Source organism: Megascapheus bottae, chromosome 17 (assembly GCF_031878675.1).
Source record: "Megascapheus bottae isolate mThoBot1 chromosome 17, mThoBot2.hap1, whole genome shotgun sequence".
Lineage (NCBI taxonomy): Eukaryota > Metazoa > Chordata > Mammalia > Rodentia > Geomyidae > Megascapheus > Megascapheus bottae.
The window spans coordinates 44,331,826-44,355,227 of NC_143525.1; the positions used below are offsets into that span (position 1 = coordinate 44,331,826).

The window sequence follows — 23,402 nt, forward strand, 5'->3', positions numbered from 1 at the left end:
TTGTCCTAATAATATATATCAAAGAGGGGTGGGGGGAGGAAATGGGGACAAAAACATGAGAAGGGGTATCAATGTGTGAGAAGTAATGCACTTACTATCTGGCAAATATAACTGTAACCCCTCTATACATTACAATTAAAAAAAAAGAATATACATCAGAACTGTGCAGCAGAACTGGAAGCATGGCCTAGAAGTAGAGTGCTTACCTAGCATGCATGAAGCCCTGGGTTCAATTCCTCAGAACTACATACACAGAAAAGGCCAGAAGTGGTGCTGTGGCTCAAGTGGTAGAATGCTAGCCTTAAGCTCAAGGACAGTGCCCAGGCACTGAGTTCAAGCTCCATTTGGAGCCAAGCGTGGTAGCTCATATCTGTAATCCTAGCTATTCAGGAGGCTGAGATCTGAGGATCACAGTTCAAAGCCAGCCTAGGCAATAAAAAGTTCATGAGACACTTATAACCAATTAACCATCAGAAAACCAGAAGTGACACTGTGGCTCAAGAAGTAGGGTGGTAGCCCTGAGTTAAAGAGCTCAAGGGCAACACCCAGGCCCAGAGTCCAAGTCCCACAACCGACCAAAAAAAAAGTAATCATTTGGTTCTTCATTCCCATAACTCAAACTGCTTGGAAAATAGGTATTAGGAGGATGAAGAAACAAGATCCCCATCTTAGTAACACCTGGGCATGATGAAAGCCTTTCACTGCAGCTACATGAGAAGTATACATAGAAGAATCATGGTCAAGAGCAGTCCAGCTAAGTTTAAGATCCTATTCCAAAACTAAAGCAAAAAGGCCTTGGGAATGTGGCTCAAGTAAAAAAGCGCCTGCTTACAAGTGAAAAATCCATAAATTCAAGCCCCAGGACCACACCCCAAAATAATATATGTATATAAAAGTACTTTATGTTAAATATTAAAAGGGTATATATTAAAATTAATGTTTCTGTTTACATATATATAAATTCTTAAAAAGCAACAGAAAACTACTGACTTGTATTGATCATTCTCTTCTATTTATGCCTTATAGGACCTTCCTAGAATACTTAAATAGAAATGAATAAAACATTAAGGCACTGATGGCTCACATTTGCAAGTCTACCTACTTAGAAGGCTGAGACCTAAAGAGACTAGGGTTGAAAGCCAGAGCAGGAAAGTCCATTTTCTGGTTCTTTTATTTTGTAGGTCTGGGACCCAAGAAAATATTCTATCACTAAGCCCAACATTTTGGCTCTATTCAGCTCTAATAGTGACTTGTCTGTTTATTTTGCAGTTATGGGGTTTGATCTCAGGGCTTTGCCCTTGCTAGGCAAAAACTACCACTTGGGTCATGTACCTAGCCCTCAACATATTTGTAGAATCCAACATATATTCAAAATTCATTCATTAAAAGGAACCCTGCTACACTGCTGGTGGGAATGTAAACTAGTTCAGCCACTCTGGAAAGCAGTGTGGAGGTTTCTTAAAGAACTGAAAATAGACCTTCCTTACGATCCCGCCATACCACTTCTGGGCATCTACCCTGAACATCATAACCCAAGATATGATAAGGACACCTGCTTAGCTATGTTCATCTCTGCACTATTTACAACAGCCAGGCGATGGAAACAATCCAGATGCCCTACTGCAGATGAATGAATACAGAAAATGTGGTATATATACACAATGGAATTCTACATAGCCAACGGACAAGATAAAATAGTGGCATTCGCAGGGAAGTGGATGACTCGAGAGAGAATCATTTTGAGTGAGGCAAGTCAAGACCTAAGGAACAAAAGGTGCATGGTATCCTTAATATGTGGGTATTAAATCCAAAGAGTACAAGAGCAAGGACTCAATATCTGCATACCCAATGCTATGGACATGGTAATGGAAATATAAATGTAACTATATAGATATAAAAACCTATGACTCTATAGACATGTTTTATTTCATAAATTAATGTTTCTATGACATACAAACCCTTAGCCTAATTGTGATTAAGTTCTAAATACTAAGTCCTAGTGACTGTAAATAGAGATTCCCTTCTTGAACACTCGTTTGTTAAACCTGTCATTTAAAATATAATGTAAAAATCAACGTTAATAAATTCTTTTAAGGGGCCGGGAGTTTGGCCTAGTGGTTAAAGTGCTTGCCTAGCAGGCATGAAGACCCGGGTTCAATTCCTCGGTACCACATACATAGAAAAAAGCCAGAAGTGGTGCTGAGGCTCAAGTGGTAGAGCTCTAGCCTTGAGAAAGTCCAAGGACAGTGCTCAGGCCCTGAGCTCAAGCCCAGGACTGGCAAAAAATAAATAAATAAATTCTTTTAAAAAATTCATTAATTCATTGCATGTTTTTTGCTCTTCTTCGTTTTGGGAGGTTATTTTTGTCTGTTAAGGGGCTTGAACTCAGGGCATGGGTGCTGTCCCTGAGCTCTTTCACTCAAGGCTACCCCACTGAGCCACACCACCACTTCCAGTTTTTTGGTGGTTAATTGGAGATAAGAATCTCAAGGACTTTCCTGCCAGGGCTGGCTTTGAACCTTGACCCTCAGATCTCAGCCTCTTGAATAGCTGGGCTTTACAGGCATAAGCCACCAGTGCCCAGTCATTTTTTTTCTTTTTGTAATTGATTATTTAGTAATCTGTGGAGGGATGGGGCTCAGGAATGAAAATATAACACATTTTCGTATCCATTGATGATCCTTGTATCATCTTGTCATCTACTTCCTTACAGTATTCTTACTACCATTATGGACATATAGATTCTTTAACTTGCTCCTATTTTTAACTTGTTCTGATGTTCAAGCTGTTTTAAATTTATTTGTACAAGTCCCAAGGATATGAATTTTTAAGAATTCATCAAACAGTTTATATTCATAGCTAATTCCCTTATTACATATTCAAGAAATCTATGTGAGCCAGGCACAGTGGCTCACACCGGTAATCCTAGCTACTCAGGAGGCTGAGATCCGAGGATCCTAGTTTAAAGCCAGTCAGGGCACTTAAAAAGTCCCTGAGATTCTTATCTCCAATTAACCACTAAAAAACCAGAAGTAGCCCTGTGGCCCCAGGGGTAGGGCAGTAGCCTTGAACTGAAGAGCTCAGGGACAACACCCAGGCCCAGGAGTAGGGCAGTAGCTGAACAGCTCAGGGATAGCACCCAGGCCCAGAGTTCAAGCCCCACAACTGACAAAAAATGCTGAGGAGGGGCCTGGAGTTTGGCCTAGTGGTAGAGCACTTGTCTAGCATGCACCAAGACCCAGGTTTGAGAGAGTTTTAAAATTAAATAAAGTTGGGCCGGGAGTTTGGCCTAGTGGTTGAGTGCTTGCCTAGCATGCATGAAGACCCGGGTTCGATTCCTTGGTATCACATACATAGCAAAAAGCCGGAAGTGGTGCTGAGGCTCAAGTGGTAGAGCTCTAGCCTTGAGAAAGTCCAAGGACAGTGCTCAGGCCCTGAGCTCAAGCCCAGGACTGGCAAAAAAAAAAAAAAAAAAAAAAAAAAATATATATATATATATATATATATATTTCTTCATACTTTAGCCATTAGAATTCCTAAGAACTTTCAAAGTTAGTTTTTTTCCTTCTAGCTGTCAAAATAAAAAGCTCAAGAATAGTGTCCAGGCTTTGAGTTCAAGTTCTAGGACCAACATAGCACAAACAACAAAAAGTTATTCTTGAGCTGAAGGTTTAATTCAGTGATGAGAAAATTATGTGTATATTTCAATACCAGTGCTAGCCTTGAGAAAGTCCAAGGATAGTGCTCAGGCCCTGAGCCCAAGCCCAGGACTGGCCCAAAAAAAAAAAAAAAAATTAAAGTTAAAAAAAATATATATATATATATTTATATATATATATATTTTTTTTTTTAAATGCTGAGGAATAAAGCCAAGGCCTCATGCACACAAGACAAGGCACTCTCATCACTGAATTAAACCTTCAGCTCAAGAATAACTTTTTGTTGTTTGTGCTATGTTGGTCCTAGAACTTGAACTCAAAGCCTGGACACTATTCTTGAGCTTTTTATTTTGACAGCTAGAAGGAAAAAAACTAACTTTGAAAGTTCTTAGGAATTCTAATGGCTAAAGTATGAAGAAATATATATATATATATATATATATTTTTTTTTTTTTTTTTTTTTTTTTGCCAGTCCTGGGCTTGAGCTCAGGGCCTGAGCACTGTCCTTGGACTTTCTCAAGGCTAGAGCTCTACCACTTGAGCCTCAGCACCACTTCCAGCTTTTTTCTATATATGTGGTACCAAGGAATCGAACCCGGGTCTTCGTGCATGCTAGGCAAGCACTTTAACCACTAGGCCAAACTCCCGGCCCTGAAGAAATATTTTTAAACAGTTGTAAAAGTAAAAATAATCATGGACAAACATATGTCCCAAAGAAAAGATGGAAGTTGGCAAGATATCAAACATGATTCATGAACAAAAAGAACTGGTATTGAAATATACACATAATTTTCTCCTAATGAGGTTTCAAAGTATTTAATATATCATTACCTTCATGGTATTAAAGTTTAATTCTTGGTATCTCTTTTTATTTTACCACTACATACTGCATTTCACCAAATGTTTAAGTCCTACTTACCAAGAGCTCTTGCTACTGCCAGAAAAGGAATCTGGTCAATAACTGTGCTCCTTCTAACAGGTCCATTGTGAGTGAGCCGAGGTCTTTTCCAAACTACACGATTCACCCCAGACTTGTTCATTACACTGAAAAATAAAGAATTTTCATAAATGCTTTAAATGATTAACATACAATAATTAGAATTTACATAAATGGTCTATAGGATTAAAATGTAATAAGATAACAAGATATATTAAGGCAGTATTATCATAAAATAAGGATTTATCTTTCATATACAAACAAGTAAGTATAAGTTCCTTTAGAGGAGAAAAGACAAAAGAAGATATTACATGAGGAGAATGTGGAAATGACTGAAGGCTACTAAATGGAAACAGTATGAAGAAAAACGAAAATACCCTGTTATAGAAAAAAACTAGATGGCAACAACCAAGATAACTAGAAACAACAACAAAAACAGAGCTTCTGGAGCTGGGAATGTGGCTCCGTGCTAGAGTGCTTGCCTAGCATGCACGAAACCCTGAGTTCAATTCCTCAGTACCACATAAAACAGAAATACCCACAAGTGGCACCGTGGCTCAAATTTTAGAGTGCTAGCCTTGAGCAAAAGAAGCTCAGGGGCAGTGCCCAGACCCTGAGTTCAAGCCCCAGGACTCGCTCTCCTCTCCCTCCAAAAAAAGGAGCTTCTGTAGATTGAGAAAGACTACAGATATTTTAAAGGAAGAATTTAGCCAGCTACTCAGGAGGCTGAGATCTGAGGATCACAGTTCAAAACCAGCCCAGATAGGAAACTCCATGAGATTATTATCTCCAATTAACCACCAGAAAACTGGAAGTGATGCTGTTGCTCAAAGTGATAGAGTGCTAGCCTTAAGCTGAAGAACTCAGGGTCAGCACCCAGGCCCAGAGTTTAAGCCCAACAACTGACCAACAAATAAAAGGAAGAAGAATTTTATAGTTGTGAGGGTCTCTTTAGGGATAGGAGAAACAGGAAAATCGTTTTGTTTTATTTAGAGAATTAGTTCCTTGAGCTACTTTTGTAATTTTTGTCAGTATGCTAACTATGGTGTGTGCATTTGTTTGGTAGGTAAAACATGGCTAATGGTTTATTAAGAAAGTGGAAAGGGAAGATGTGTACCAAAAAAAAAAAAAAATGAGCTCAATGGACTTAGAAGTATTCTCAAAGCAGACAATAATGTTTTACTAAAAAATATTCAAGAAATAGTAAGTGATGGTACCCAAACACTGCCAAGAAAAAAAGTTGTGTGTAGCAAAGGATTAAAAAAAAAAAAAAAAAAAAGACCATGAAAACGAAGACTGAGATTAAAAGGGACAAAAAGATTCTTCTAGACCAGCATGGACAGTACTCAGTGTGAATGAACCAGAGAAAAGGGCTGAAGGCCAAGAAGGGGAAATGCAAAGCAAAACAGCAAAGGCTTTGGGCTTAGGAGGTATTTAAAAACTTGAAAATACAGCCGGGAGTTTGGCCTAGTGGTAGAGTGCTTGCCTAGCATGCACGAATACCCAGGTTCAATTCCTTGGTACCACATACATAGAAAAAAGCCAGAAGTGGTGCTAAGGCTCAAGTGGTTGAGCTCTAGCCTTAAGAAAGTCCAAGGACAGTGCCCAGGCCCTGAGCCCAAGCCCAAGACTGGCAAAAAAAAAAAAAAACTTGAAAATTTTCAAGGACACAGATGTTTGGGAACAATCTATACACTGATTTCAACTCTCATCCCCTGCAAACTTTTCAATTTGGCCTTTTTCCTTCCATCCAAACCCTCAACTCCTATTTTTTTTAAATATATTTTGATGAATTAATCGGAGACTTTGCAATGTCCACATACCATCAGACATCAAAATCCTGTTAAGTATTAACATGACAGTAATTGTTCTTACAACTTGATAGTGAAAGTCAATGAAGATAAACAATATACTGTCAATATGAGCGAATTCAAAAGCACTACTATGCAATTATCCCTTAAAAATAAATCAGCAGGGCCAGGAGTTTGGCGTAGTGGTAGAGTACTTGCCTAGCATAAACGAAGACCTGAGTTCAATTCCTCAGTACCACATACATAGAAAAAGCTGGAAGTGGTGCTATGGCTCAAGCCTTGAGAAAACCCAAGGACAGTGATCAGGCCCTGAGCTCAAGCCTAGGATTGTCAAATAAATAAACAAATCAGCAAAATTAATATACTTGTTTGGTATTATTTTGCAAAATTTGGAATAAAAGAATAGTAAGAAAATGATACATAATAAATAAATAATAAAATAATAAGAAGAAAGAAAGGTGAAACTAGACTCTGGAAACAAATCAGCTACACAGTTAAAAAAGTAAAGGCTGGGGACCCAGAGCATAGCCTAGTGGTAGAGTAGTTGCCTAGCATGTATGAAGCCCTGGGTTTGATTCCCTGATACTACATACACAGAAAAAGCTAGAAGTGGCACTGTGGCTCAGGTGGCAGAGCATCAGCCTTGAGCAGAAAATGTTCAAGGAGAGTGCCCAACCCCTGAGTTCAAGCTGCAGGATTAGCAAAAAAAAAAAAAAGTAAAAGCTGGGGAGCATGGCTAGTGGTAGAGTGCTTGCCTAGCATGCACAAAGACCAGGGTTTGATTCCTCAGTGCCACATACACAGAAAAAGCCGGAACTAGTGCTGTGGCAGTGCCCAGGCCCTGAGCTCAAGGCCCAGGACTGGCAAAAAAATAAAAATAAAAATTTTCTAAAAAGAGGCTGGATGCTGGTGATTCATGCCTGTAACATTAGCTACTCAAGTCTGAAGCCAGCCCATGCACCAAAAAGATGGAAGTAGAGGTATAGGTGCAGTGCCATCTTTGAGCAAAAAAGCCAAGCAAAAACTGAATGCAAGCCCCAGTCCCAGTACATTCATTTTTTTCTCTCTCCTCTCTCCTAGCCTCAATACACCATTAATTCATTCATTCTGACACACACACACACTAGACGATATGCAAACTGGGTGAAATCATTCATTCATTGGGCATCAGGGATTGAATCCAGGACCTCAAGCATGTTAGTTATGTACTCCACCACTGAAGTGAATTCCTTAGCCCAATATATAAAATTTCTTGTCAGTTCAGGAATAGAGGACTGTTTTATTTTGCTTTAGTTTTGTGGTACTGTGGTTTAAACTGAGGACTTCTAGCATACTAGGCAGGAACTATACCACCCCTAGCCATTTTAATTATTCAACTTTGTTATTTTTCAGAATAGGATCTCACATTTTGCCCCAGTTGGCATAGGACTTCAATTCTAACTCTTGTTTCTCTCATAGTTAGAACCATAAGCTATAAAATTCCATATCTGGCTTATTGATTGAAGTGAGATCTCACTGAGTTTTTTCCTTTGCTGGCCTCAAACCATAATCCTCCTGATCTCATCTCTGCCTCCCAAACAGCTAATACTGCAGAGGTGAACTCTTGTCAGTTAGTTTTCTCATCATTAGTAAGTAATATGACACCTTGGCATATTTATGTCACTTTACCAGCTTATTGACTTTTGAGTGGCTTGGCTCTATCCCCCTGGATCTGATGAACACTGAAAGTCACCAGGCTTCAAGATAAAGCACACTGAAGAGGGTACAGGTAATGACTGGCTGAAACACAATGCCACTATGATAGGTCCTACACCTAAGGAGCACCTTTATCTATAGCTTTTTCATCCTAATTCAGAGTTCAAAGGAATGAAGATGCTAGGAGAAAAATAGAAGTAAAGTCCCACAAGAGGCAAAGAAGGATACAGCCTTATAAATGAGAAAGGACCAATATTCCTCTGAGCCAAGAAAAACATGAACTGAACAGGTGAAAAGCTTCATTATTCTTTCTAAAGTAGAAGGCAAGTTTATCTAAAGAGGGCAGGCCAAGAACAATTGCCTAATTTTGATCACTACCAAATAAACAATCAAATAAATGCCAGGTGGTTTACAATGATAAAAATGCTTGTTTTGCACTGTCCACAATAGCCACTGGGCAGTTTAGCTAGTGAGCATTTAAATAGGGCTAGTATAATGAGGGACAAATTTCGTAAATTCAGTTTTCATATATTTAAATTTAAGCACACACATGTGGCTAGTGGTTAGTAGTTAGGATATTGGAGAGTATAATAAAGGACTGAAGCAAGTACATAATAACTAGAAAATGCAGCTGTTGACACAGAACAGAAAGTTACTCGTTTACTATCTTTTTTGAGAACTAGTTTAATTCTCAGTCTAAAAACCAACATCTAAGTCATAACAAGAGTTACAGTGTCAAAGCCATTTTATCATATATTATGCTTTCTTAAACTAATCCTAAAAAAGAGTTAAATAAATCTGCTTTTCATGAAAATCCATGACACACAAGAATTATGATGACAAGGTTTGCCAACATTCTGCCTTCCAACTACAAGAAAGTCCTACTGTTCTTTCCTAACCCTTCACTCTCAAAGACTTTTCTGGGCTGGGAATGTGGCTGAGTGGTAGAGTGTTTGCCTAGATAAGACTTCAATATAACTATACTAGGAACTCTCACTATTTAAAATTCAAGGACATTATGGTCTGGATGTTTCTAAGGAGCAAAAAGACAGTGGTACCGGTTAAACATGAAAGATTTAAATCCAGTGTCAAAAAAACAAAGCAGTTACAAAAGATGCTGCTTTCATTGTACTCCCTGCTGCTGTCCTGTATGATTAAAAGGCATATAAAAAGCAACAGCCTGACATGCAGGGAGCTGACTGAGCAGCAACAGAAGGCTGGAAAAACAGAATGCTGGCCAGTTGCCTAGGTTGGGGGCAGAGGGAAGGGAGGAAATAACATCATAAAATGGCTCAATTTTTACAAAAAGACACCTGCTCCCAAATGGCAAAGAATATCAGTCCAACTGTCCAGATGGTATTTTAAGTGATAAGGCAAGAACACATAAACTCTTCACAAATGTTACTAAAGTCAAAGAAAATATAACATTAAAATTCATATTGAATAGTAAGATCAGTCAAGAAAAATATCTTTTCAACTAAAGATTAATGAGAAGCAATCAAGCCTATCAGCTTAAAAGATTACAGGGCTGGATATATGCCTTGAATTCTGTCTAGTCAAGAGACAAGAGGCACGAGGACCCAGGTACGAGGTCAGTATGGACAAAGTTAGCTGACCGGAAAACTGGAAACCAATGACTAAGGGGCATAGCTCAACTGGTAGTGCTAGCAGAAGTCCCACAGTTTAAGAACTGCAACAGATAAATTTCCAGGAATCATTTTCAATGTCCCCTAAACGACAGCTCAGCTTTAAGCAAACAAGGCCACATGGTCTAGCACAGATACGTTTCAGATGTTATAGGTATCAGTGTCCTGTAACATGACAATACAAGTCAAACTTACACATAAATAAGGAAGTCAGATCTTAGGGCTTCCAAACAGAATTTTATAGTGCATTCAAAACCTTCCCTACATAGCTGTTCCATTCAAGGGACATTCTACCATAAGCAATATTGCCCTATAACAAAGCTCACATTTCTTTTTTGTGTTTATCTTAACCAGATAAACAATATAAACTCAAGATCATCTTCCCACTGAAGAAGAATTCTCAGCCTGGACAGTATACTAATCAATAGGAAAAAGATGTTCAAAAAGCTATTAATAGGGATGAGAATGGGGCTTATTGGTAGAGTGCTTGCCTAGCAATTCCTCAATACCACATAAACAGAAAAGGCCAGCAGTGGCATTGTGGCTCAACTGTGCCCAAGTTGGATTTTTTTTTGGAGGGAGTATGTTTTTGGGGAGTACAGAGGGGTAGGAACCTATGCCCCTCAAGCCACACCTTCAGCCCTTTTTGCTTTGGTTATTTAAGACAGGGTGTTGATTTTGGTCTAGGCCAGCCTCACACCTATTTATGCTTACTGCAAAGTTAGCTGAGATCACAGGCATATTACAACATGCCTTTTTTCCCCTCCAGTCTTAGGTTTGAACTCTGAACCTAGGCACTGTCTCGAGCTTCTTTTGCTCAACTCTAGCACTCTACACTTGAGCGCTTCTTTTGCTCAAAGCTAGCTCTCTACCACTTGGACTACAGTGACACTTCCAGCTTTTCTTGAGTAGTTTCTTGAAGATAATGAGTCTTACAGACTTTCCTGCCAAGCCGGCTTCGAACTGAGATCCTTGGAGTTCAGCCTCCTGAATAACTAGGATTACAGGTGCGAGTCACCAGTGCATGGCAATACCAAGCTTTTATTGGTCTCAAAAAAAAATTTTTTTTTTGCCAGTCTGGACACTTTTTGCTCAAGGCTAGCACTCTGCCACTTGAGCCACAGGGCCACTTCCGGCTTTTTCTGTATATGTGGAACCAAGGAATCGAACTTTGTGCATGCTAGACAAGCATTCTACCACTAGGCTAGGCTCCCAGCTGGTCTAACAAAATTTGTGCCCAGTCTTCCATCACACTGAGATCCTCCATCAGCCACCTGAGTAGCTAGGATTATAAGTATGAGCTAAGGCATCTAGCTAAAGGGGCTTTTTGTTTTAATTCGGGAAAGGTTAATGATTAAAATGTAAAAGATGAAAAGCTAGAGACTTGATTTAACAGAACAACAACTACCTTGCAAGCATGAGGCCAAGTTCAAGGAAGGAAGGAAAGAACAAAAGAAGGAAGGAAGGAAGGAAGGAAGGAAGGAAGGAAGGAAAGAAGGAAGGAAGGAAGGAAGGAAGGAAGGAAGGAAGGAAGGAAAAAAGAAAGAAAGAGAAAGAAAAGATATGTAAGTATTGGAAGTGATTCTCAAAACTGGTTTTTTTGTTTGTTTTTGTGCTTGTCCTGAGGTTGCCTGAACTGGCTTCAAACCACAGTCTTCAGAACTCAGCCTCCTGAGTAGCTAGGATTATAGACATGTGCCACTGATGTAAGTAATCAATCAATGTAAAATACTTGTGCCTTTTCCTACTGTATCTATGTAAGACCAGATTTATTTTTTATTTTATTTTAGCCAGTCCTGGGGCTTGAACTCAGGGCCTGGGCACTGTCCCTGAGCTTCTTTTGCTCAAGGATAGCACTCTACCACTTGAGACAAGTGCCACTTTCACGTTTTTTGGTTTACGTGGTACTGAGGAATCAAACCCAGTGCTTCATGCATGCTACTAGACAAGGACTCTATCACTAAGCCACATTCCCAACCCAAGAACAGACTTCAGTTAAGATCAAATTAAGATATCATGGTAACTGGGCACGATGGCTCACACCTGTAATCCTAGCTACTCAGGAGGCTGAGATCTGAAGATCACGGTTCAAAGCCAGCCCATGCACTAAAAGTCCATGAGACTCTTATGCCCAATTAACCACCAGAAAACCAGAAGTGGCACTGTGGCTCAGGGGGTTAGGGCAGTAGCCTTGAACTGAAGAGCACAGGGATAACACCCAAGCCCAGGGTTCAAGTCCCAGGACCAAAATAAAGATATTATGACAGACTGAATAGAGAAGTTTTGAGACTCTTATCACCTATTGAGATAGTAAAGATATTTGCAAAAACACAAAATACCATTTCTCTTGTTAAATGTTAATTTTGTTTCACTACAGTTATGATATAAACTCCAAAAGACATAATAAATGAGATTAAAACATTCTAAATCCAGGCGCTAGCTGGGCACTGATGGCTCACACGTGTAATCCTAGCTACTCAGGAGGCTGAGATCTGAGGATCAAGGTTCAAAGCCAGCCCAGGCAGGAAAGTCCATGAGACTCTTATATCCAATGAACCACTAGAAATCCGGAAGTGGCATTGTGCCTCAACATGGTAGAGTGGTAGCCTTGAGCTTTTAAAAAGCTCAGTACCAAAGCCTGGAGTTTGGCTTAGTGGTTAAAGTGCTTGCCTAGGATGCATGAAGACCCGGGTTCGATTCCACAGTACCACATACATAGAAAAAAGCCAGAAGTGGTGCTGAGGCTCAAGTGGTAGAGCTCTAGCCTTGAGAGAGTCCACGGACAGTGCTCAGGCCCTGAGCTCAAGCCCAGGACTGGAAAAAAAAAAAAAAAAAAAAAAACGCTCAGGACCAGGGCCTGGAGTTTGGCCTAGTGGTAGAGTGTTTGCCTAGCATGCACAAAGAGCTGGCTTTGATTCCATGGTACCACATACATAGAAAAGCCAGAAGTGGTGCTGTGGCTGAAGTGGTAGAGCTATATCCTTGAGGAAAAGCCCAAGGACAGTGCTCAGGCCCTGAGTTCCAGCCCCAGGACTGACTTTAAAAAAAAAAAAAAAAAAAAAAAGCTCAGAGTTCAAGCCCCACAACCAACAAATAAAAAAATAAAAATAAAACCAGAAGCTGGTGGCTTTGTCTATGACTACTCAGGAGGCTGAGATTTGATATTCTAAGTCATCAGGGGCAAACAAATCCTCAAGACTCTTGTTTTCAATTAACCAGCAAAAGGCCATAAATGGAAGTGTGGTTCAAGTGGCAGAATGCCAGCTGTGATATTAAAGAAAAAAAAAAAACCCTGAAGTCAAGCTCCAGTACTGGCACCAAAAAGGAGAGAGCAAAAATTCCAGACAAGCATAGACTACAGGAAGAAGAAACTAAGAGAAAAAGAGGAAAAAGGGAAATGGAGAGAATGAGAGAAAGGAGATGGAGAACAAGAATGAACACTAAACAGAACCAAGAAAAGAAAAACAAAATAGAATGATTACCTCCCGCCAAGTCCTTCGATTCGTTCTCTTTCTTTGGGAAGTTCTGGCTTATGGTCTTGTGTTACCTCCACAGCTCTCACGAAATCATCCTTAGGGTCATCCTGAATTCCAAGGACTACCCCTGAGTCACCTACATGGGCTACATACATTTTCATGCCTCGTATGATGACCACACTGGCAGTTGTCCCTGATGTGCTGGGAAGACCTGTCATAGTCTTTGGCCATTCTGCTGTAAAAAGAAATACAATATTTTACTCTTTCAGTTAACATAGTGTCAGAATTCAAAATTTTATGCTTTCAGTTTACATAGTGTCATAATACAAACAGCAACAAATTCTGCATTAATGTGTTTGCATTTAAATTTACATTAAAAAAATTTTCAAGAAAAATATTTTGAAAAGTATGCAAAGGCCTAAGCCAATTCATTATTTAATATGTTAATGAATTTTATAAATCATTTAACTATAATAAAACTGTCAAACCAATCTTCAAAGAAATAAACTACTAGTAGGCTTGTAATCCCAGTACTCTAGAGGCTAGGCAGATGTAGCTTGAGTTTGAGCCCAGGTGGGTTACTTAGTGAGAAACTGTCTCAAAAAACATGAATGAATTAATGAAGAAAGGAAGGAATATAACATAGAGCAGGTTATCAACTCTGCATAGCTCAATCATAGAGACAGCTGCTTTAACTCTTCTGCGGTTCAGAAGTCATTCCTAAAAGTTCTGTATATAATATTTCTCCAATGATTTTGTGCCTTAACTATCTCTTGATGAAACTGTAAATAACTAGAGTAGATTCTATTTTCTACAGCTAAGAATGTTTTTTAAAAATGAAAACTATTGGGCCAGGAGTTTGGCCTAGTGGTAGAGTGCTTGCCTAGCATGCATGAAGACCCGGGTTCGATTCCTCGGTACCCCACATACGTAGCAAAAAAGCTGGAAGTGGTGCTGAGGCTCAAGTGGTAGAGTGCTGGCCTTGAGAAAGTCCAAGGACAGTGCTCAAGCCCTGAGCTCAAGCCCAGGACTGGCAAAAAAAAAAAAAAAAAAAAAAAAGAAAACTATTATAAATGTGAACAGAGCTGATACCTTTTTGTTTGTATTTTTGTCGGTCATGGGACTTTAACTCTAGGCCTGGGCTCTATCCCTGAGATCTTCAGCTCAAGGCTACCGCCCTGCTACCACCCTACTCCTTGAGCCACAGTGCCACTTCCCAGAGGTGACAGCTTAAGTAACAAAGGCTCTCAAGCACATTCAGAAAACATTGTTACTTCAACTATAATAATAATTTAGCCATTCAAAAAAGTATCTAAAAAAATAGAAATGAGGGGAAAAATAAGTGAAATATTAGACACAGTATTAATATTTGTTAAATCACACTGTGATGTGTATATATGATATGTACAAATATTTTGGTGTGACCTGAAATTCATCTGACACATCACCCTTATCATATCATATACATATTAGATACATTCTAAGTTGCTCTGGATTCAGCTTACTAACTTATTTATATTATCTTTTAGTAATCAGTTTATGTGTTCCCCCCCCATTTATTCTTTTTGCCAGTCCTAGGGCTTGAACTCAGAACCTGAGCACTGTCCCTAAGTCTGTCTTTTGTTTTTGTTTTTGGCTCAAAGCTAGCACTCCATCACTGGAGCCACAGCACCACTTCTAGCCTTTTTTGTTTATGTGGTACTGAGGCATCGAACCCAGGGCTTTATGCACGCTAGGCAAGCACTCTACCACTAAGCCACATTCTCAGTCCAATTTTCTCTTTCTTAAGAATCCCTAATTGGGGCCAGGAGCATAGCCTAAGTGACAGAGTACTTGCCTAGTAAAATAATGGCATTTGCACAGAAGTGGATGGCTCTAGAGAGAATCATGTTGAGTGAGACAAGTCAAGACCAAAGGAACAAAAGGCGCATGATATCCTTAATATATGTGGCTATTAGATCCAAACAGTACAAGAGCAAGGACTCAATATTTGTGTACCCAATGCTATGGACATGGTACTGGAAATATAAACACAACTACACAGACATAGAAACTTATGACTCTATAGACATAATGTTTTATTACACAGATTAATATGTATATATGACATACAAACCCTCAGCCTAATTTTAATCATGTTCTAAAATCTAAGGGCCAGTGATTGTATATAGAGATTCCCTTCTTGAATACTTGTTTGTTAAACACGTCATTTGAAATATGATATAAAAATCAATGTTAATAAATTCTTCAATAAAAATAAATAGGAGTATAAGGGTCGGGAGTTTTGTCTAGTGGTAGAGTGCTTACCTTGCATGAACAAAGAGCTGGGTTTGATTCCTCGGTACCACATACACACAAAAAGCCAGTGGTGCTGTGGCTCAAGTGGTAGAGCACTAGCCTTGAGTAAAGCACAAGGACAAGAGTTCAAGCCCCAGTACTGGCAAAAGAAAAAAAAAAAAAACCTAGGAGCATAAAGGAATATATGACTATATGAGCTCTGGCTTAAGCATTCTTTGTCTATGTGGTACTGGAGATGAATCTAGGCCCTTTAGTAATGTCCCCAGCCCTTTTCTACTGTGTTTTTGGGAGTCTCCAGGCTAGGCTCAAACTCCCAATCCTCCAAATCCTCTGCGTCCAGAGTCAATGGGATTAAAGGTATGTGCCATCATACCAGCTGTAAATACCAGCAAGTTGAAAAGACGTTATACAACCAAAACCTGTGAATGTGACCTTATTTGGAAAAGGGGTCTCTGCAGATGTAAACAGGCTAAGAATCTTAAAATGAGATCATCCTGGATTAGAGTGGACACTAATACCAAAGACAGGTATCCTTAGAAGACAGACATGGGGAAGTCAGAGAGGGAAATAAAGATGCAGACTGACCTCTGGGATGCTCAAGAACCACCAGGAGACTGGAAGACGCACATGTGCTCACTGATTTCAGATTTGCCTCACTACATTTCAGACTTTTGGACTCCAAATCATGAATGAACAAACTCCTATTGTTTCAAGGTACTCAGGTTTTGGTAATTTGGTAATCCAGCACTCCCAGGAAACTAATATGTCTATTCCTCCATTTTTCATCCTCTAGTTTTAGTTATATGTTTCTCAATTAATTGAACATATTATAATGGCTAATGTAATTTTATCTTGCTTTCTACATCAGTGGTTATTCCACTGTCTTTACCGACAAAAGGGTGATATCAATCAAGACACACTGTACTTATAAATTGATTTGTTAAATGGTACAACTAACAGTAATAAAATATAACTTAAAGGAATAAAAGCCCTATAGGTAGCTGTGTTTGCTACATGCCTGTAAACCCAGCTTCTATAGACACGGAGGCAGGAAAATCACAGTTCAAAGTCAGCCTGGGAATAAGTAGTACACCAAACACTATACTCAGAACTAAAGAGTAAAAGATACAGCTTACACGGTGGCCTCACATGGCCAAGGACCTGGATTTAATCCCCAGCTTAGCAAAATCAGGGCTGGAAATGTGGCTTAGTGGTAGTGTGCTTACCTAGCATGCATGAAGCCCTGGGTTCAATTCCTCAGTACCACAGTCCAGGGTCAGTCCTGGACAGGAAAGTCTGTAAGACTTCACTGTAAATTTTCTGTTTTTTTTTTTTTTTTGGGGGGGGGAACACAGTCTCATTATACACAGAAAGAACTCAAGATTCCCCTTGCCTTGGTGTCCTGGAATCCTGCGGGGATCACAGGTGTGTGTCTCCGTGCCCAACAAAAATTATCAGCCAAAACTACAAACAAGAGGGACTGGGAATTTGGCCTAGTGGTAGAGTGCTTGCCTAGCATGCACAAAGACCCGGGTTCAATTCCTTGGTACCACATACTTAGAAAAAGCCAGAAGTGGTGCTGAGGCTCAAGTGGTAGAGTTCTAGCCTTGAGAAAAATCCAAGGACAGTGTGCAGGCCCTGAGCTCAAGCCCAGGACTGGCAAAAAAAAAAAAAAACCAAAATACCGCAAACAAGAATTTTAATTTTACCTTCTTCCTAATTCCTGTCCTTGTACTCTTTCAAAAATGACTACTCTAGGGCCGGGAGTTTGGCCTAGTGATAACAGTGTTTATCTAGCATGCATGAAGAACCTAAGTTCAATTCCTTGGTACTACATATATAGAAAAAAAGCTGGAAATAGTGCTGTGGCTCCAGTGGTAGAGCCCTAGCTTGAGAAAGCCAAAGGGCAGTGCTCAGGCCCTGAGTTCAATGCCCAGGACTGGCAAAAAAAAAAAAAAAAAAAAAAATGACTGCTCCATCTTCAGTCAATGGTAAATGTGTAAATAAACTTTCACATTACATCTACCTTTATAAACACTGTGACTATTAACTGAAAAAGCTAAGCAAGAATGCCAGGTCAAGTTTCAAGCTCCAGAAGCAGCACAAAACAAAATCAAACAATCCAAAAAAAGCCTACGGCCTATTCCTTGTAACCTCAATGCTCATATCTCTTGGTTCTCACGATACACCCAACTAAAAGTTGTACTTTTTTCCCACCAACCTCTTTAATCAAAAGAAAGAGCTAATAGCTCTTATTATATTACAGGGAGTGGAGATATATTTCAGCTCTTGCCAAGTTTGTATGAGGCCCTGGATTATTAATACCCCAGTCCTTAAGAAAAGTTTTCCCAAATGAGTAAACTTGAAAAAGCATATACAAGCCTTGAAATGTTTATTTTTTTAATTCAAATATAACAAAACATTCAATGTTAAAATGGCAGAAAAGTCCACTAGAGTCCAAAAGAACCAGCAAAAAGCAGAGCTACATGTGTGACTCAAATAGCACAGAGCCTGCAGAGCACAAACAAGCTATGCAAGTATGAAGCTCTGAGTTCAAGGCCTATGACTGACCATAAAAGAACAACAAACCAGGCCCAGAGTTTGGCTAGTGGTAGAGTGCTTGCCTAGTATGCACCAAGTCTGGGGTTCGACTCCTTGGTACCACATACATAGAAAAAGCTGAAGTGGTGCTGTAACTCAAGAGGTAGAGCTCTAGCCTTAAGAAAGCTCATGAAAGCCAGGCAAGGTGGCTCACGCCTGTAATCCTAGCAACTCAGGAGGCTGAGATCTGAGGATCTCAGTTCAAAGCCAGCCAGGGCATGTAAAAAGTCCCTGAGACTCTTATCCCCAATTAACCACTAGAAGATGGGAAGTGGTATTGTGGCTCAAGGGGCAGGGCACTAGTCTTGAGCTAAAGAGGTTAGGGACAACACCCAGGCCCAGAGGTAGAGCGGTAGCCTTGAGCTGAAGAGAGCTCAGGGACAGTGCACAGGCCCAAAGTTCAAAGCTCCACAACTGACAACAACAACAACAACAAAAAGTAATGAAAAAAATTAAATGACTTTTTCAAAACAGATATATTTGTTTATTCACGTATTCTATGTTGTTTTCATCAAATCTTACTATCTCAAGATACAATATGCCTGTTATGTGTGCTGGTAACTGAGGCTTAAACTCAAAGGCCAAGAAAGTATCCATGAGCTTTTTTGCTTAAGGCTGGTCCTATACCATTTGAGCCACATTTCCACTTCTGGCTTTCAGTTTTCTGAGTAGCTGAGATTGCAGATGTGAGCCACCAAGGCCCACCACTAAGTCATTTTTTACACTTTAAATAAATTAATCTTCCTTTGTACATTTGAAAGGTAGAGTCTAATATTAATCAGATGAATTAGGAAAGATTTAAGAAAATCTAGAGGTATTATTTCAAAACAAAAAGAAGAGTGTGGTAGTAAATCCCTATAAATCCTAACATTCAAAAAGGAGAGAAGTAGGTGAATTCTGAGCTTCAGGACAGCCTGGACCTCACTGGTCATCTGTTATATGCTTTCTTCAAGGCAAAGATAAATTTCTAATTGTTACTCAAAAAACAATTTTGAGTTCGGCATGAGTGTCTCGGTAGCTACTCAGGCTGCTGAGGCCTAAAGGATCAAGGTTTACAGCCATTCCACCAGACAAATTAACCAGCAAAAGGCTCAAAGCTTCAGCAAAAAAAGTTAAACACGGAGCCAGGAGTGTGGCATAGAGGTAGAGTGCTTGTCTAGCATGAACGAAGCCCTGTGTTCTTTTCCTTGGTACCACATACACAGAAAAAAGCCAGAAGTGGTGCTGTGGCTCAAGTGGTAGAGTGCTAGCCTTGGGAAAGCCCAAGAACAGTGCCCAGGCCCCAGGACTGGCAAAAAAAAAAACTAAGCAAGAACTCTAGGCCCTGAGTTTAGTTCCAGCCCCAGTACCAGCGTCAAATAAACAAGCTTTTAAAACCCTCAATTTTGGAATACTCATAAGAAAATATTCAAGTAGAGGCAAAGGTTCTAAAAGAAACTTTAGTTTCCACAGGAAGAGGAAAATCACACTTTGTATGATAAATATATTTGTTTTATAGAGGACACAAATTTTCTTAAAAATGAAGCAGTTTTTTTAATGTGTCCTGGAAAAGGTAAAGCTCAACAAGTCAGAAGTGAAATTGTGGCTCAAGTAGTAAGTGCTAGTCTTGAGCAAAAAAGCTCAGGAACAGCATCCAGGCCCATAGTTCAAGCTTCCAGGACTAGCAGAGTGAGGGGGCAGGAGGAGTGAGAGAACTGTATTTTTTTTTAATTCAAGTCTTAATTAAGTCTTAATTCAAGACTTTGATAAACATAGAACATTCTCTTTTTCTAAGTTTTGAGGAGAGAGTCTGAGATTTGGCTGTGGTACAAAGGATCTATTCTAAATAAACTATGCATCATACAAATAAAAGCTAGATTCAAAAAGTACAGTTATGGGGCCAGGAGTTTTGGCCTACTGATAGAGTGCTTGCTAGCATGCAAAAGAACAACACAGGTTCGATTCCTTATTACCACATACAAAGAAAAGTCAGAAATGGTGCTGTGGATCAAGTGGTAGAAAGCTAGTCTTGAAGAAAAAACCCAAAGACAATGCTCAGGACCTGAGTTCAAGTCCCAGGACCCGCAAAAAAAAAAAAAAAAAAAGTACATTTATATGCATGTAAAAAATATACACATTGGGTCTGGGCTGGGAGCATAGCCTAGTGGTAGAGTGATCACCTACATGCACGAAGTCCTGGATTTGATTCCTTGGTACCACATACTAGCCAGAAGCAGTGCTGTGGCTCAAGTGGCAGAGCACTAACCTTGAGCAAGAAGTGTCCAAGGACAGTGCCTAGGCCCTGAATTCAAGCCCCAGGACTGGCAGAAAAAAAATTATACATACACACATACACATACACACACACACACACACACACACACACAGAGAAATTTAACAGCATGACTCCCCTTTTATTAAAAATGCTCAAGACGCCCAGGCCCGGAGTTCAAGTCCCAGGACCAACAAAAAAAAAATGCAGCCAGGTTCGGTAGCTCACGCCTGTAATCCTAACTACTCAGGAGGCTAAGATCTGAGGATCAAGGTTCAAAGCTAGCCTGGACACAAAAGGACCTGAGACTTATGTCCAATTAACCCCTAAAAAATGGGAAGTGGGGCTTGGCTCAAGGGTAGGGTGGTAGCCTTGAGCTGAAGAGCTCAGGGACATTGCCCAGGCTTGTTCAAGCTCCATGACCCACAAAAAGAAAAAAAAAAATGCTCAAGAAATGGATAGTATAACGCAGTGGTAGAGCTTGTGCTTAGCATGCAAGAGGCCCTCAGTTAAATCCCTAGTACCAAATAAAAGAAAAAAGCAAGAAAGTTCAATTCATAAAAGCTTTTTTTAATTTTTCAGGTTCAAACATATGGCATTTCACATTGCCCAAGTATACTGCAAATGGGCAGGATTCTAAAGAGTTCTTTGTGTCGCATGTTCCTCTATCTTGTTGCTTTGCTGTCTACTTTTTTAATTCCTCTACAGTGATATGACACACTTCAAGAATATACTACAGTGCTTTCAGCTCTACTCTGCCCACACAAAAACAAAATAAATTCATAATATAGGCCCCTGGGATTACATAGGAACTGCCTCCAAAAGGCCTAGTGGTTGAGCCTTAAATCAATCAAATATTTCTTGGCCAAAAGCCAAGCAAATGGAAAACAGACTTGGAAACCAGATTTTTCACAACTCTAGGACAATACCTTTCTAAATACATCCTGTATTTTACAACTTTGTGACAGTTTTCTCTATCTCTGCTCCTCTACTGAAAAAAAAGTTTTTTATTAAGGAATTTTTTAATAAATTTTTTTTGGGGGGAGAGCTGGTCATGGAGCTTGAACTCATGGCCTGGGCTCTGTCCCCGAGTCTCTCTGTCCTCAAGTCTCTCTGTCCTCAATGCCAGTGCTCCATCTCTTGAGCCACAGCTCTGCTTCAGGCTTTTTCTGTTTAAGTGGTACTAAGGAATCGAACCCAAGGCTTTCTCCATACAGGCTAAGCAGGCAATCTAGCACTATGCCACATTCCCAGTCCTAATGGGGCTTCAAGAGAAACACACACACACACACACACACACACACACACACACACAGAAGAGCATCATTCCTTTTCACTCACAGAAACTTGTGAACCATTTACTCACAGCAGTAGATAAACTATAATCCTGTATAATATATGATTTATATACAAATACTGGCTGTCTTAGAAAACATTCAAATTTAAGATCGAACTACAACTACGTCATATTTTGCTACTTCAATGGGCATTTACAATTTATAAGCCCTTCCTACCAGTCCTTTGTACTTTAGAGAACTACCTAAAAGCAACTAGCAACGCAACTCCCACAAGAAAAATAAACCTTGTAGCACTTACAGACACCTCTAAAAACCTGTGGCCATTATTTTAAGAGGTAACAACGCGTTCTGAGTCTTCATTTCTTATTAGCAAGCACAAGCCAATGATCGGAAAACACGACGAAAACCACAGAGTTCCTTCCAAGACTTTTAAATTGCTGGATGATTCCATGGCAGCCCTTCTAAATGAGTTTACGCTTTACTCCAATGAGCCATCGGGGTCAGTTTGGAGAAATGACACCACCAGTAGGAGGCAACCAAGAGAGACACACACACAAAATCAAGACCAAAATTCTGACAGATGTAAATTTTTTGTCTTCTCCCGCTTCCTCTTCGCCCGACTCTCCAAGGAGTCTCTCTTCAACTTGATCTGGCGCCGGGTTTCAAACATCCCCTCGCTGGCTGCCCCCAAGTGAATCCGAGAAAAGGGAAGAGGACGGCTTCGCCCCCACACACACACACTCATCCCCAGAGAGCAGACAGAGAGCGAGGAGTGGTTGCCGGGATACAGAAACCCCATCTTTCATCAAGGCCACTCGGGGTGCCAGGACGTGGACCCTGACCGGCGCTAAGGACCCGGGAAGTCTTCCCCGACGTCTCTGTGCCGGCGGTGCTCTCGGTGCCCGGGGGTGGGGGCAGGGCTATTTTCCCCCCCAAAAGCCTGAAATTTAGAAAAGAAAGCGGCCCCAAGCCAGCCAGGGAACTTACCCAGCTTCTTCCACATGGCGAGGTGACAGGCGAGGAAGCCCTTGCGGATGGCGGCGCAAACCTTGGCGGGCTCGGAGGACGTGAAGCCCTTCTGCTTCTTGATGAAACCCCACAAATGCTCCCGGGCGAACTGTGCCGCCTCCCGCCCGCCGTGCCCGTCACACACGGCGAAGAAAGCGACCGAGGAGCGCTGGCGACAGCAGCGACCGATGCCCGAAGAGGCCCCGGCGGCGTCCGGGGAAGGGTCGCGGGAGCCGCGGGCTGCGGCCGCCGGGCCTCTCCCCGAGACGCCGGCTCCAGGAAGAGCGGGCGGAGCCGGCGGCGAGAGCGACGGCGGAACGAGCGCCCGCCTCGGCGACGGCTTCTCCTCAGCAGTCGGCTCGGGCTCCACCACGATCTGAGTAACGTCCTCCATGTACTTCCTCCCGCCCTGGTCGGAGAAGACGCTCACTCCCAGCGAGTACAGCCCCGCCATGGCCGGCTGGCCGGGATCCCGCCGGTCCCCCCCCTCCCGCCCCCTACTCAGCCCGCCGAACTCGGCGGCGGGAGACACACTCGCTGCCCGCCGGCCAACTATTGTTTATCTGCGACGCCGAGAGGGAGGAGGGGGCGGTCCCGGAGCTGGGACGGGGGGAGGGGGCGCGCGATGTCGGGACTTGTCCGCGAGAGCTGGGCCGGAGAGCCCAGGCGAGCGGAGCGGAGCGGAGCAGCTGCGCCTGCGCACCGCTCTTTCCCTCCCCGCC

At 41.1% G+C, this 23,402-nt stretch overlaps 1 protein-coding gene and 1 pseudogene across 2 annotated transcripts in view; one reads left to right on the forward strand and one right to left on the reverse strand.

The window, feature by feature from the left end:
- Window positions 1-23,399, reverse strand: part of Ppm1d (protein phosphatase, Mg2+/Mn2+ dependent 1D) — a 35,378-nt gene extending 11,979 nt beyond the window's left edge. Inside the window, exons 1-3 of one of the 2 annotated variants that reach the window (XM_090351174.1) lie at window positions 22,660-23,399; window positions 13,231-13,456; window positions 4,579-4,703 (exon numbers count right to left, since the gene is read on the reverse strand). In XM_090351174.1, the coding sequence (XP_090207300.1) occupies window positions 4,579-4,703; window positions 13,231-13,456; window positions 22,660-23,134 (826 nt within the window). In that variant the 5' untranslated portion in view covers window positions 23,135-23,399. Of the gene's footprint in view, window positions 1-4,578; window positions 4,704-13,230; window positions 13,460-22,659 lie in introns of both variants that reach the window. The other variant, XM_090351173.1, reaches the window with a different exon arrangement.
- On the forward strand, window positions 5,670-6,023 carry LOC150051971 (protein LLP homolog pseudogene; annotated as a pseudogene).
- Window positions 23,400-23,402: the final 3 nt, after the last annotated feature.